This window comes from Babylonia areolata, chromosome 14, assembly GCF_041734735.1.
Source record: "Babylonia areolata isolate BAREFJ2019XMU chromosome 14, ASM4173473v1, whole genome shotgun sequence".
In the NCBI taxonomy this organism is placed as follows: domain Eukaryota; kingdom Metazoa; phylum Mollusca; class Gastropoda; order Neogastropoda; family Buccinidae; genus Babylonia; species Babylonia areolata.
Window position 1 is genome coordinate 18,064,691 of NC_134889.1, and position 13,645 is coordinate 18,078,335.

Below are 13,645 nucleotides of genomic sequence, written 5' to 3' on the forward strand. Positions count from 1 at the left end.
ACGTCAACATTTTCTGGATACATCACTGTGAGAGGAAATGTGAGTGACGATGATCCCAAGCTTCAGATGGGCAGTTTTGCTGTTCCTCTGGGAAATGTAGTCATGACTAGTTATAAGGAGCCTGTGGACCAGCTATCAGATGTCGCGGTGTTTTGTCCATCATCGCACTCTGGTTCGATGTTCTCGATCTGGGTCAGACGTCAAACCAAATCTGACTTTGCCCATCTGTGCAAAACAAAATTCAGAATTCAGCTTTACAGGGACCGTTTCATCACTCCTCGCTTTCAGCTTTTTTTCTCTTTTTTCAACGAGAGTGAAGCACCTCAGAGGTTAACCTCTGGCATGTGGAACTGTTCTGTGGACCACTACCCCAGTTTTCATCACCACCTGGCCTGTAACCTGAAGACAGAGTGTGAGGATGGGAGGGATGAAACGGGGCACTGCCCCTTCAGCAGCCCGGAGTGCCAGGGAATGGTGGCACTGTGTGACCGTTGTTACAAACTTGTGGACAGCATGAGAGGATTCGACAGTGATGAAACTGATGGCAACAAAAAGGGTAGTCAGTTCTGTCATTCTTTGCAAGGTATTTTGAGTTTGCCCAAGTGTTTAAATGACTGGCTGGTTGAGCTTAGAGAACTGATTAAGATACATCCACGAAGATTAGAGTACATGTGGGTTGGTGTGTATTCTGGTGGTAAATCATTACCCCTTATGTATAGACAAAGTGTACTGAGTGAAGATGGAACTGTATTTCACCATTCTGTTCGTGTTTCCAAAGTCACCTTTGGGACAATTAAGTGTTTCATCGTCAAACCCGGCTTTTTAGGACTCAGCAATATAGAATGTTATACGTATTCAGCGTTTAGATTCGAAAGGGCCATTTGCGAAATCAGAATAAACAAAAGCGAAGGGAATTCTGATCATTTGCATAAGGTTACATTGGCCAGCACACAGTTCCTTCTGCACAAGGGTCAACCATGTATGACACAGTGTGGTGATGGTCAAATGACACATACATTTGTTTTGTCTGGCTCTAACAAACACAGAATATGTAGAGAAAAACACTCAGCAACTGCTTTTAGTCAGTATTGTTTGTCAGTTGCAGACGCATTTAATTCTTCACAGCAAAGTGTTTCTTCGCCTCCCATATTTGCATGTAATGATGGAACTACTCTGTCATACACTCTGGTTTGCGACTTTATAAATGATTGTGGAGACAGAAGTGAAGAATCATTTTGTAGGCACTCTCCTTGTGTCAAATCATTTACATGCTCTAACGGCCAGTGTCTGTCCTATGGTCACTTGTGTGATCAACTATCCCACTGTCTGGACGAATCAGATGAAATGAACTGTCACCATTACAGTGCTGGATTTGTAGAGCATCTGTATTCACAATCCCCTGCTCTTATCAATCACGATGGCATAATGCAGTTCACATCAGTCCCAATGGCTGTCAATGAGTCATGTCCTGACAGTCACTATCGCTGTCCTGGTAAGTACCTACGTGACTGCCTGCCTGTCTACACACGATGCAATGGGATGTACGACTGTGTTGATCACCAAGACGAAGAGGGGTGTGAGAAAATGACATGTCCAGGCTTCTTCAGATGCAGAGCTTCTATGGTGTGCGTGCACAGTGACCATGTATGTGACAGGTGGTCCCACTGCCCAATGCATGATGATGAGTTAGCATGTGATGTGACCTGTCCTGCTGGCTGTCTGTGTCAGGGTTATACCTTTCTCTGTCGACAGCCTTTCTCCACAACACTCTTCCCTCTGCTTCGTTCCTTGGACGCCACAGGGTCAGGCATGACACTTTCTGATGTGAGGAATAACACTTACCTTGTTCATTTGGTTCTCTCGCGGTGTCTTCTGTCCCACTTATCAACGATGAGCTTGTTCAACTTAAAGGTTCTTGACCTCAGTAGCAACAAATTCCACAATGCAAACATGGTGTCTTTTCTTGGTTTAGATCGTCTTCAGTCTTTATCCCTGGCGAACAACCCTCTCACCTCACTTTATTCTGACACCCCGTCTGCTGTCAAACAGAATGAGTTGACATTGATAGATTTGTCATACACAAGATTAAGACTGTTTGACACAAAAGTGATTGCATGTTTTCCTCACTTACAAAGACTGAATTTATCATTTACACCAGTTCATACCATCAGCCCCGAAGGCTTGAAATTCACACCACGACTGTCAGAATTGTTCATGGATGGAAGTCCCATCAAAACGTTCCCATTTGACATGTTAAAAAGTCTGCACAGATTACGCTTTATGTCAACACAAAATTATAGGCTGTGCTGCAATGCAATGTTGCCTGATACAATTCACAGCATTGATTGTCATTCCCCAAAAGATGAAATCTCATCGTGTGAAGATCTTCTTCAGTCGGGAATGTATCGTGGATTTCTATGGCTGCTTTGTTGTCTCTCTGTGACTGGCAATGTATTCTGTTTTGTCTTACGTTGCTGTGCGCGAAATATGTCTTTTTCAAGTGGCTTTAGTGTTTTTGTCACCAATCTTACCATGGCTGATTTCTTTATGGGGGTCTACATGGCCATTATTGGAGCAGCTGATGAACGGTTTCGTGACATATATCTTTTTCGTGATGAGAAATGGAAAGACAGTGTGACTTGTAAGGTGGCTGGTTTTCTGTCTCTGTTGTCGAGTGAGGTGTCAGCGCTGGTCATCTGGCTTATCACACTGGATCGTTTTATTGTCCTCCGATTTCCTTTCAGCACCTTGCGGTTTGATAAAACGTCAGCGACAGTCGCTTGTCTGTTAATTTGGTTGGTTGGCTGGTTTCTGGCCGTCCTGCCTTTACTTCCGATGACATCACACTGGGACTTTTATAGCCAGACAGGTATCTGTATTCCACTACCAGTTACAAGACAAGACTTCAAAGGAAAGGTTTACTCCTTTAGTTTGGTCATTGTCTTTAATTTTGTTCTGTTTTTACTTATTTCTACTGGTCAGGTCTTTATCTACTGGTCAATACAAAGCAATACATTAAAAACTAATACTTCTAAGGAATCACGGGACATGACTATAGCTCGACGGTTGATCACAATAGCAATAACTGATTTCATGTGCTGGTTTCCCATTGGACTGTGTGGATTTTTGGCATTAGCAGAGATTCCGATTCCTGGAGAAGTGAATGTGGCCTTAGCTATATTCGTACTGCCATTGAACTCAGCCATCAATCCTTTTATGTACACTGTCAACACTTTTATGGAAAAGCAGAGGAAATACAAGGAAAAAAATCTTTTGAAGTGGATGGAATCCCATGCAGACATGATCGATAGTTAACATGCTATTTGACATCTTCAGCCTAAAACCCCACAAAATGATAATACATTCAACTCGGCAATAACTTTACAGGAGGTAAAGAAGGCTATTCATTTGTTGAGTAACAAAAATGTGTCAGTTGGTAAGGATGTAGTATCTTACACCATGTTAAACCATTCGCCAGAAAACTGGATACTTATATTACATACATTATTTCAAAAGTGCTGGGAATGTGGACAAATCCCTGAGGTATGGAAAACTTCCATTGTAACTCCTGTATTAAAACCGAGTAAACCTCGAACAGAAGCTTCGAGCTATATACCTATTTCAGTTACCTCCCACGTTGGGAAAGTCGTGGAGAAAATTGTAAATATTAGAATGGTATATTACTGTGACAAAAATAACATAATTCCGTCAGCTCAAACTGGATTCCGGAAAGGAATATCTACAACTGATCATCTGACCCGTCTCACTACCCAAATTAAAAAACAATTTTCTAAGCGAAAAAGTATCCTTGTGTCCTTCTTCGATCTTACTAAAGCTTATGACCGAGTATGGCATAGCAGACTGTTACTTAAGCTGAAACAAACTGGTCTGTCGGGTCATGTTTATGACTATGTTAAATCCTTTTAAAGTGGGAGATATATAGTGGCAAAAGTGGGAGTAACTTTGTCAACCTCTAGGCCTATAAACATGGGAATCCCGCAGGGTTCCATTATTTCTCCATTGTTGTTCAACATTATGCTTTATGATTTACACACATGGTTTTCATCATCTACCAAGCTGGCTTAATATGCGGATGATATTGCTATATGGATTCAGACATCCTTGAAGAAAAGGACAAGCCTACATTACATCAATTATGTAAAGAAACATTTTCAGGGTGAACTTGATAGACCAAGTAGCTATATGCACTCTAATGGTTTTGAGTTTTCTGTAGAAAAAACACATTTGATCCTCTTTAATAATGTTCATAATCCCAGCAAACTACCACGATATTTTTGGGGAGGACGTGAAATAAAATTTCTTGGTTTCATATTTACTTCAAAACTAAACTGGAAATAACACATTGATTCAATAGTGAGTAAAACAGTTAAAAGTTTAAATTTCTTAAAAATTGTAAGTCATTCTCCTTGGGAACAAGACTCCAAAATTCTTTTACATTTAGCGACATCTCTCGTAAGATCAAGATTGACCTACGGTCAAGAAATTTTCTTTTCTGCTCCGCCGACGTTTCTAAAGAAGCTGCGAATAATTGACAGTAAAGCTGTGAAACTGGCTTTAGGGGTACCTGTGCATACTAAGACCTCAGAAGCCTATAAGCTTGCGGGTATTCTACCACTAGATGAAATCAGAAAATTAAGTTCTGCTAAATACATTGTGAGATATACAGCAGAGGATGATTTTGAGGAATTAAAGATTAGGTCTGATATTGATTTTCCAAAAAAATGCACAAAATAATTCAAATCTACAAACCATTCACACATGTGTGTCAGATATTTTTAATTCTTCAGACATTGATTTACATGACACGGCACCTCGTGTTTTGGTGCCACCTGTCCCTCCCTGGGAGTTAACAGAAGCAAACGTCAACATATGTGCTTCTGACACAGCAAAAGGAGAATCTCCACATACAATAGCACCATCTGTCAGAATTGAATTAGAAGAAAATTTTGATTATCATTTAAAAGTTTACACTGATGGCTCGGTCCTGGGTGATAGCAGTGCAGGATCTGCTTTTGTCATTCCTGACCTAAAAACAGAAAAATCATATTATTTAAGTAAGGGACATTCAATTTTTACAGCAGAATGGTGGCCATCCTTATGGCTTTAAATCATCTTGTTGATATACCAATTATAGTAAGTAATATCATATTTTGTTGATTCTCAATCTGTTTTAAAAAGTTTGCTCTTTTTTGAGAATAATCTGAGAGAGGAAATATTGTTTGAAATTAGGTATTTATTGCACTCCCTATTTGTGAAGGGTACAAATGTTGATTTTTGTTGGATACCACCCCACACTGGATTCCTTTATAACGACCAAGCAGACAGGGCAGCAAAAAGGGGAGCAAAGAATCATATAGATAGTATAAAAGTATATTGCCCATTGTCATACAAGGAAATAAGCAATATACGTGCAAGAGACTTTTATAGCTGCTTGAATTCAAAGTCTAAAACCTCGTCAGTTGACTATCTCAGACTTTGGTCCGATTCGCAGACCAATTCTGAGTTTAGCTCTCAGACTATTATCAAACAGTGACTGTAACTGACAAACTTTCTTCCGACCAATGTGCTGTTATATTCTTGCTTAATATTTCAAAACCTACCAGAACCAAAAAATCTGTTACTCGTCGCAACCTGAAATCCAACATTAACACTTTTTCTTCTCAAGCTGCTGAACGCCTTTCCAAAATTTCTTCCCTTACCGACGTATCCACACATTACAACACTGTCCTGTCTCAACTGCTGGATGAACATGCACCCCCAACTACCCACATGCTCCCTGACAGACACTCCGCCCCATGGTACACACAAGACATTCGACTTGCAAAACGCAAACGTCGCCAACTGGAAAGACGATGGCGATCAACAAAACTGCAAGTCCACAATCAAATATTCCGAAAACAAAGAAATAAAGTCAAACATATGATCTCATCAGCAAAAACAAACTTCTTTTCTTCTCAAGTTCTGGATGTCACATCCACCAGATCTCTTTTCTCTGTCATGTCAAATCTTCTCGGAACTGCAAAAAAGACTCCTCTCCTCTTCCTTCTGCCTACACTTTATCTGAACTCCCCAATGTCTTCTCCTCTTTCTTTTTCGACAAAGTCCAAAATATTCGTACCATCTTAGACCAAATGTCTTTCCAACCTGTTCATCCTGATCCTCAATTCAGCGGCACTCCTCTCCATTCCTTTAATCCATTGACTGAAACAGAAGTTCATGAAATCCTAAAAGAAATGACAGTAAAATCCTGTGAGCTCGATCCTATACCAGCCTCGGTCTTTTCCCAGTGTGTCTCACATCTTCTCCCCACAATCACCAATATTGTCAACTCATCCCTTCTCACTGGAACGTTTCCATCCACTTTCAAAACTGCAATCGTCCGGCCTCTTCTGAAGAAACCCAACCTTGACGCAAACATTTTGAAAAACTATCGACCAGTTTCTAATCTTCCATTCATGTCCAAACTCCTTGAAAAAGCTGTCCTCAAGCAGCTCAACAACCACCTTTGTTTCAACAATCTCATCCACCCATTTCAGTCTGCCTATCGCGCTGACCACAGCACCGAAACCACTCTCCTCCACATTCTGAACAATCTACTGATAGCGTCCGACTCAGGAAAAATTTCCCTTCTCACTTTTCTCGACTTGTCAGCCGCCTTTGACACGATAGGCCATTCAATCCTTCTTTCCCGTCTTCATTTTACATTTGGTATCAACGGCACTGTTCTAAACTGGTTCAAATCTTATCTCACTGATCGATTCCAGTCTGTCATTGTTGATCATTTCCAATCTGAACCCGTTAAAATCGAACATGGAGTCCCACAGGGATCTGTTTTAGGCCCAGTGCTCTTCACACTGTACACTGCTCCTCTCGCTGAAATTACCAACCGCCATAATATCAGTCATCATTCTTATGCTGATGACACTCAACTCCAGAAGAGTGATACCCCAGAAAAATTGTTGTCGCTCTTGCAAGAAACATCCAACTGCTTTCTGGACATTCAAAACTGGATGACTCGAAATAAGTTACAATTGAACGCGGACAAAACTGAAGCAATGATCATAGGAACTAAACAAAAACTGTCTTCCATCGCAATTGACACAATCAAACTTGGCAGTACATCCATCCCTCTTTCCACGTCAGTCAGGAACCTTGGTGTTGTCCTTGACAATACACTGTCCATGCAAAAATTTATCAGTCAGACATGTCAGTCCTGCTACTGTCAACTGCGGCGCATCAGTGCCGTCCGGAGATATCTGTCCACTGACGCAACATCCAGACTTGCAGTTTCATTCATTCTCTCTCGCCTTGACTACTGTAACTCTCTATTGTCTGGTCTGCCTGCTTCATCCATTTAGTCCCTTCAGCGCATACAAAACTCTGCTGCCCGACTCGTCCTCAGAAAGAAAAGATCTGAGCACATCACTCCTCTTTTGCAACATCTCCGCTGGCTCCCTGTCTCGCACCGAATAAAGTACAAGATCAGCACTCTATGTTATAGATGCATTCACAAAACTGCCCCTTCCTATCTCTGCGGCTGCCTTCACCTCTACACTCCATCTCGCTCACTACGATCGGCTTCGGATCCACTCTGTTTACGCATACCCAGATTCAAACACTCGACTGTTGGCCGCCGTTCTTTCTCTGTTTCTGGACCTTGCGATTGGAATGAACTTCCTCTTTCGCTTCGTCAAGTCTCCACACTCAGCTCTTTCAAGTCTGGCCTTAAAACCCACCTCTTCCCAAAATAGCTTCCCTTGCCTGCCCTTCCTTGTCTTTAGTTTCTACAGTTTTAGAGTTATGCATGCGTGTGAATGACTGGTGTGAAAGCACTTTGATTTGTCTCTGCACAAGACCCAGCGCGATATAAATACCATTATTATCATTAAATTCATTACAGACTAAGTATTGTTCTAATGTCAAGTGCATATGCTTTAGTAACCTGACAGTTAAGTATATAATTTTTGACTGTAGCTTGATGAAGCCTTATGTACACGAAAATGTGTCTTCGCAAGTGACTGAAAACGTTGATGTTTTTAACTTTTTGCATTCATTATCAGTTGTTTTACACGTCAGTTTAACGACTTCTCTTTTACGAAGTCCTTTAAGTAATTTTCTGTAATTGTATTTAGATTTTTTTTTTCATATTTCACCCTCATTTCACCCTCATTTGCCCAGTTTCCCCCAACCCTCCATTCATTCACATCTCCCACCCCTTCTAACCGATAATACTCAAATGTATTCATAACTACTTTAACAAAATTTTTCAAGTCGGAAATAAAATTTCTTGGGATCATATTTACTTCAAAACTAAACTGGAAGAAACACATTGATTCAATAGTGACTAAAGCAGTTAAAAGTCTAAATTTCTTAAAAATTGTAAGTCACTCTCCTTGGGAACAAGACTCCAAAATTCTTTTACATTTAGCGACATCTCTCGTAAGATCAAGATTGACCTACGGTCAAGAAATCTTCTTTTCTGCTCCGACGACGTTTCTAAAGAAGCTGCGAATAATTGACAGTAAAGCTGTGAAACTGGCTTTAGGGGTACCTGTGCATACTAAGACCTCAGAAGCCTATAAGCTTGCGGGTATTCTACCACTAGATGAAATCAGAAAATTAAGTTCTGCTAAATACATTGTGAGATATACAGCAGAGGATGATTTTGAGGAATTAAAGATTAGGTCTGATATTGATTTTCCAAAAAAATGCACAAAATAATTCAAATCTACAAACCATTCACACATATGTGTCAGATAATTATTTAAAATTCTTCAGACATTGATTTACATGACACGGCACCTCGTGATTTGGTGCCACCTGTCCCTCCCTGGGAGTTAACAGAAGCAAACGTCAACATATGTGCTTCTGACACAGCAAAAGGAGAATCTCCACATACAATAGCACCATCTGTCAGAATTGAATTAGAAGAAAATTTTGATTATCATTTAAAAGTTTACACTGATGGCTCGGTCCTGGGTGATAGCAGTGCAGGATTTGCTTTTGTCATTCCTGACCTAAAAAAAGAAAAATCATATTATTTAAGTAAGGGACATTCAATTTTTACAGCTGAATTGGTGGCCATCCTTATGGCTTTAAATCATCTTGTTGATATACGATATACCAATTATAGTAAGTAATATCATATTTTGTTGATTCTCAATCTGTTTTAAAAAGTTTGCTCCTTTTTGAGAATATTCTAAGAGAAGATTTATTGTTTGAAATTAGGTATTTATTGCACTCCCTATTTGTGAAGGGTACAAATGTTGATTTTTGTTGGATACCACCCCACACTGGATTCCTTTATAACGACCAAGCAGACAGGGCAGCAAAAAGGGGAGCAAAGAATCATATAGATAGTACAAAAGTATATTGCCCATTGTCATACAAGGAAATAAGCAATATACTTGAAAGAAACTTTTATAGCTGCTTGAATTCAAAGTCTAAAACCTCGTCAGTTGACTATCTCAGACTTTGGTCCGATTCGCAGACCAATTCTGAGTTTAGCTCTCAGACTATTATCAAATTCATTACGGACCAAGTATTGTTCTAATGTCAAGTGCATATGCTTTAGTAACCTGACAGTTAAGTATGTAATTTTTGACTGTAGCTTGATGAAGCCTTATGTACACGAAAGTGTGTCTTCACAAGTGATTGAGAACGTTGATGTTTTTAACTTTTTGCATTCATTATCAGTTGTTTTACTCGTCAGTTTAACGATTTCTCTTTTACGAAGTCCTTTAAGTAATTTTCTGTAATTGTATTTAGATTTGTTTTCATATTTCACCCTCATTTCACCCTCATTTGCCCAGTTTCCCCCAACGCTCCATTCATTCACATCTCCCACCCCTTCTAACCGATAATACTCAAATGTATTCATAAATACTTTAACAAAATGTCTTCAATCACCGATATGTGTCACGGGACATTAAACAAAAAATCCTCCTTCCTCCACCTAAAACCATAATATATTTGTAAACAAAATAGCATTCAGATTGTTCAGTGTGAAAAAGTCTGTATGTATTATATTCATTGAATGTTGATTAATCTTCTACACGTTACTGGCTTGTATGTATGTTCAGCTGAAAAGAGTTCAGAATAATTCCCATTGGGATCATAGACAGTCAGCCAGTAGTATAAGCTCTGTAATTACCGACCACATCACACGAACTGTCTGTGCATGGAAAGGGTCAGATTGTGACAGACTCACAGTGGAATATTCTACTGCTGCTGCAGTGCCTGAGGGAATGATGGACACACAAATGGTGAACTACATGATTGGTGCATTGGTTCCTGGCTGATCTGAGGATACTGAAGTCTTTAGTAGATTGGTTTTAGGATTTGGAAATCCCAATAGCCATAAAAGATTGTTCTGAGTTCTTGAGAACGTAAAGATCCCGAGAAAAAAAATTAGAGTCTGGAGATGCTGCATGCTTTGGTAATTTGGATTCAGGACTTTAAATACCAGAGACTCTATGAACTTGGATTCGGGACCTGTAGATACTATAGGCCCAGGGAAATTAGGGTCAGTATCTGCAGGTACTAGAAGCCATTGAGGACTGGATTCAAGATCTGCAACAGTAAAGATCTTGGTAGATGGGATTCAGGATCTGCAGATATTTATTTTTTTTATTTTATTTATTATTATTATTTTAATAATGCCCGATATTTGATTTTACAATGATTTCTTTTCAGTTGACGAAAAGTATGGGGACACTGTGGCCACAAAACCAGCAAAACCCACAAATGACCTGGAAGTATACATGTGTTACAACACACAACTCTAACATACAATTACAAAATGGAGATATATGAACATTTTTTAAAGATAAAATATGCAGAATAAAAAAAAAAAGGTTCTCTTATAACAATATCATTGAAGTATAAGTGCATATATCTGCCATACTGACAATGATGTGTGTGTGTGTGTGTGTGTGTGTGTGTGTGTGTGTGTGTGTGTGTGTGTGTGTGTGTGTGTGTGTACGTGTGTGTGTGTGTGTGTTGTGTGCGTGTGTGTGTGTGTGTGGCCTCAGTTGCATGCAGGTCATGGAGCACCCGCTTTTTGCTTTTATTTTATTTTATTTTATTTTTAAATAAGTGCCTCACATGCCTTCTTCATTGCCCCCCCCCCCCCCCCCCCCCCCGTCCCCCCTGCACCCCCATCCACCCCCCCCCCCCCAAAAAAAAACACAACAAACAACAACAACAACAACAACAACAAACAAACCCCAAAATCTTTTTTTTTTTTCTCTCTCTGTTTTTTTTTCCACATATTTTTTCCCCATTAATCCTCATTTTCAAGGTGTTTTTTTGTTGTTGTTTTTTCCCCATCTTCTGGCGCAACAATTGCCCCAGAGTGTCTTACGGCATGCGATCTAGGAATGTTCAGTGACTGCATACACTTGTCTGGGTTTATCGTTGCTCTGGTGTGTTGTTGCTTGCATTCTAAGCGAATTTAACACGTGATAATTTCTGTCTGTGTTTGTTAATGCTCGGGTGTGAGTTGCAGTGTTAAACATTTCTTTTTTTTTCCGTTCTTTTCCCTGTCTTTTTCCTTCATGGATATTTTTTTTAATCAGCACAAGTGGTATTAAAAGTTGTATGAAATAACTTCTCTCCTTCTCCCGTTTCTCTGCCTTATGATTCTGTCATTCACTCACAGTTTTCTGCTTGTTTCTCTATTATTCCGAAACCAAATTTATTAAAAGCGTGAAACAAAAATGTCTTAGAAATAGAATCAAATGCTTTAGAATAACAACAGGAAGATACCCAGATTTTTTTTGTTTTATTCATATAGTTTATTACATCATCTATTGATCTTATTATTGTGGCAATGTTCCTTTAATATAACCCACTTGATCCTCATTTACTAGTAAGTGTACAACATTGCTGAGCCTTTCTGACAAAACGTTAGCTAAAACCTTATAGTCTGAATTTGTGAGTGTTATAGGTCTCCAGTTGTTCAATGTATCTCTGTCTAGCTTTTTTCCTTTATGTACTAACGTGGTTGTTCTCTGTTTTTGTGTACATGAAAGATCCCCACTGCGGAAAGACTTTACAAAAAAAAAAAAAAAAAAAAAATCTGTAACAACCGTAGCAATTTTCGTCCAGAAAAAAATTAAGAATTCTATAGTGATGCCATCACTGCCAGGAGCTGAACCATTTCTCAGCTTTCTGAGAGCACTAGTTGTCTCTTCTGTTGTCACAATACCCTCACATAAGGTAGCTTCATTTTCACTTAATCGACGAAAATATTCGTTCTCAATGAACAAATTGTTTTCTTCTCTTTCTACTTCAGTTTTCTGACTATATAACCTTTTGTAAAACATTAGCTGTTCTTGCAGAATATCGTTTTGGTCTGTTACTATTTCACCCGAGTCAGTAAAATAGATGTACCTGCAGACAGAAAAAAAAGAAGAAAAATTATGGGTGGCACGTGCTGTGGCGAAGCGTTCTCCCCAAGGAGAGCAGCCCGAATTTCACACTTGGAAATCCGTTGTGACAATGGTCAAAACAATACAATATCTTCACATCACACAGTATGGGGTAAAGAGCTGGATTCGATTGGATTGGATTCAACGGCAACGTATTTCTCTACGTTGATTTCGAGCTGCTGTCCACGATGAGAACGTGTCGCCATAATCCGATAACACCCTTTCTTCTGTCTCCAAATACTTTTTTTTCCAATCAAAGTGGGTTTTTTTGTTTTCTTTTTCGCATGTTTGTGTCAGGGACACCCTCCTGCTCATGGGAACTCAGTTTTGTCGTATCACCGAAAAGACCAGCTCCCAGACAAACGCTCCAGGACAAGTTGTTTAGGTATTGGCTCTTGGTTTTGTGAGGGTTTCCTCGTTCGAGGGAGTGGCTCCTGGTAAAATCCAGAGGGAGGGGACACTATCTGTACCGAAAGATCTCCAGCATCTTCACAGGAAGGATTGGGCAGTGGGGAAGGGGGAGGGGTCATCTTCCAAGGAAGAACGTGGTGAGACAGTGTAGAGCGAACAGTTGTGTTTGTTTGTTTGTTTGTTTAACAACACACAGAATTTCAGAACTAAATGCCAATCAAGTACAATCTAAAAGGTCAACAATAACAACAACAACAATAAAACAATAAATGAATAAAGGCACAAATCACAGTCATATTCATGCACGTGAACCTATGACACGCTTATGATGTTGACCATTTTGTCAAATTGTCACAGGAGGATATAAAAATCACAAAAAGCTAACTCAAACACAAACATAATTTTTCATAATAAATGAGGAAAAAATACAAAACCAGAAATCGTCAATGGGTACATTGCACATCTAAGGTGCCCACCGAAAAAGAATACAACAAAGTAAAAGTGCCACATCGTTAAGTCCAGAAAAAGACAAAAAATGCTCAATACTTTCCAGGTAAATGTGGTGAATGGTCCAGCAAGAGAAAAAATGAAGAGACGACAGGGAGAAATGGTAAGCGCCAGAAACACAGAAAGCAATGAACTGAGGAAATTTCTCACGCAGACTTTCAGAAGGAGGGGATACAATTTATACTGAAAGCTTCGACAAATCCACGGGGGTATGGGAGGGAGAACTTGGTGAGCCCGTGAAAGGTGTGCAGTTTTTGAACAGCACAGAGAGA

At 39.6% G+C, this 13,645-nt stretch overlaps 1 protein-coding gene across 1 annotated transcript in view; it reads left to right on the top strand.

Moving 5' to 3' along the window:
• The first annotated feature begins 342 nt into the window (after window positions 1–342).
• LOC143289631 (uncharacterized) overlaps window positions 343–13,645 on the top strand; it is a 42,161-nt gene continuing 28,858 nt past the window's right edge. Inside the window, exons 1-2 of the mRNA XM_076598676.1 lie at window positions 343–559; window positions 1,476–1,492. Of these exons, the coding sequence (XP_076454791.1) occupies window positions 343–559; window positions 1,476–1,492 (234 nt within the window). The remainder of the gene's footprint in view (window positions 560–1,475; window positions 1,493–13,645) is intronic.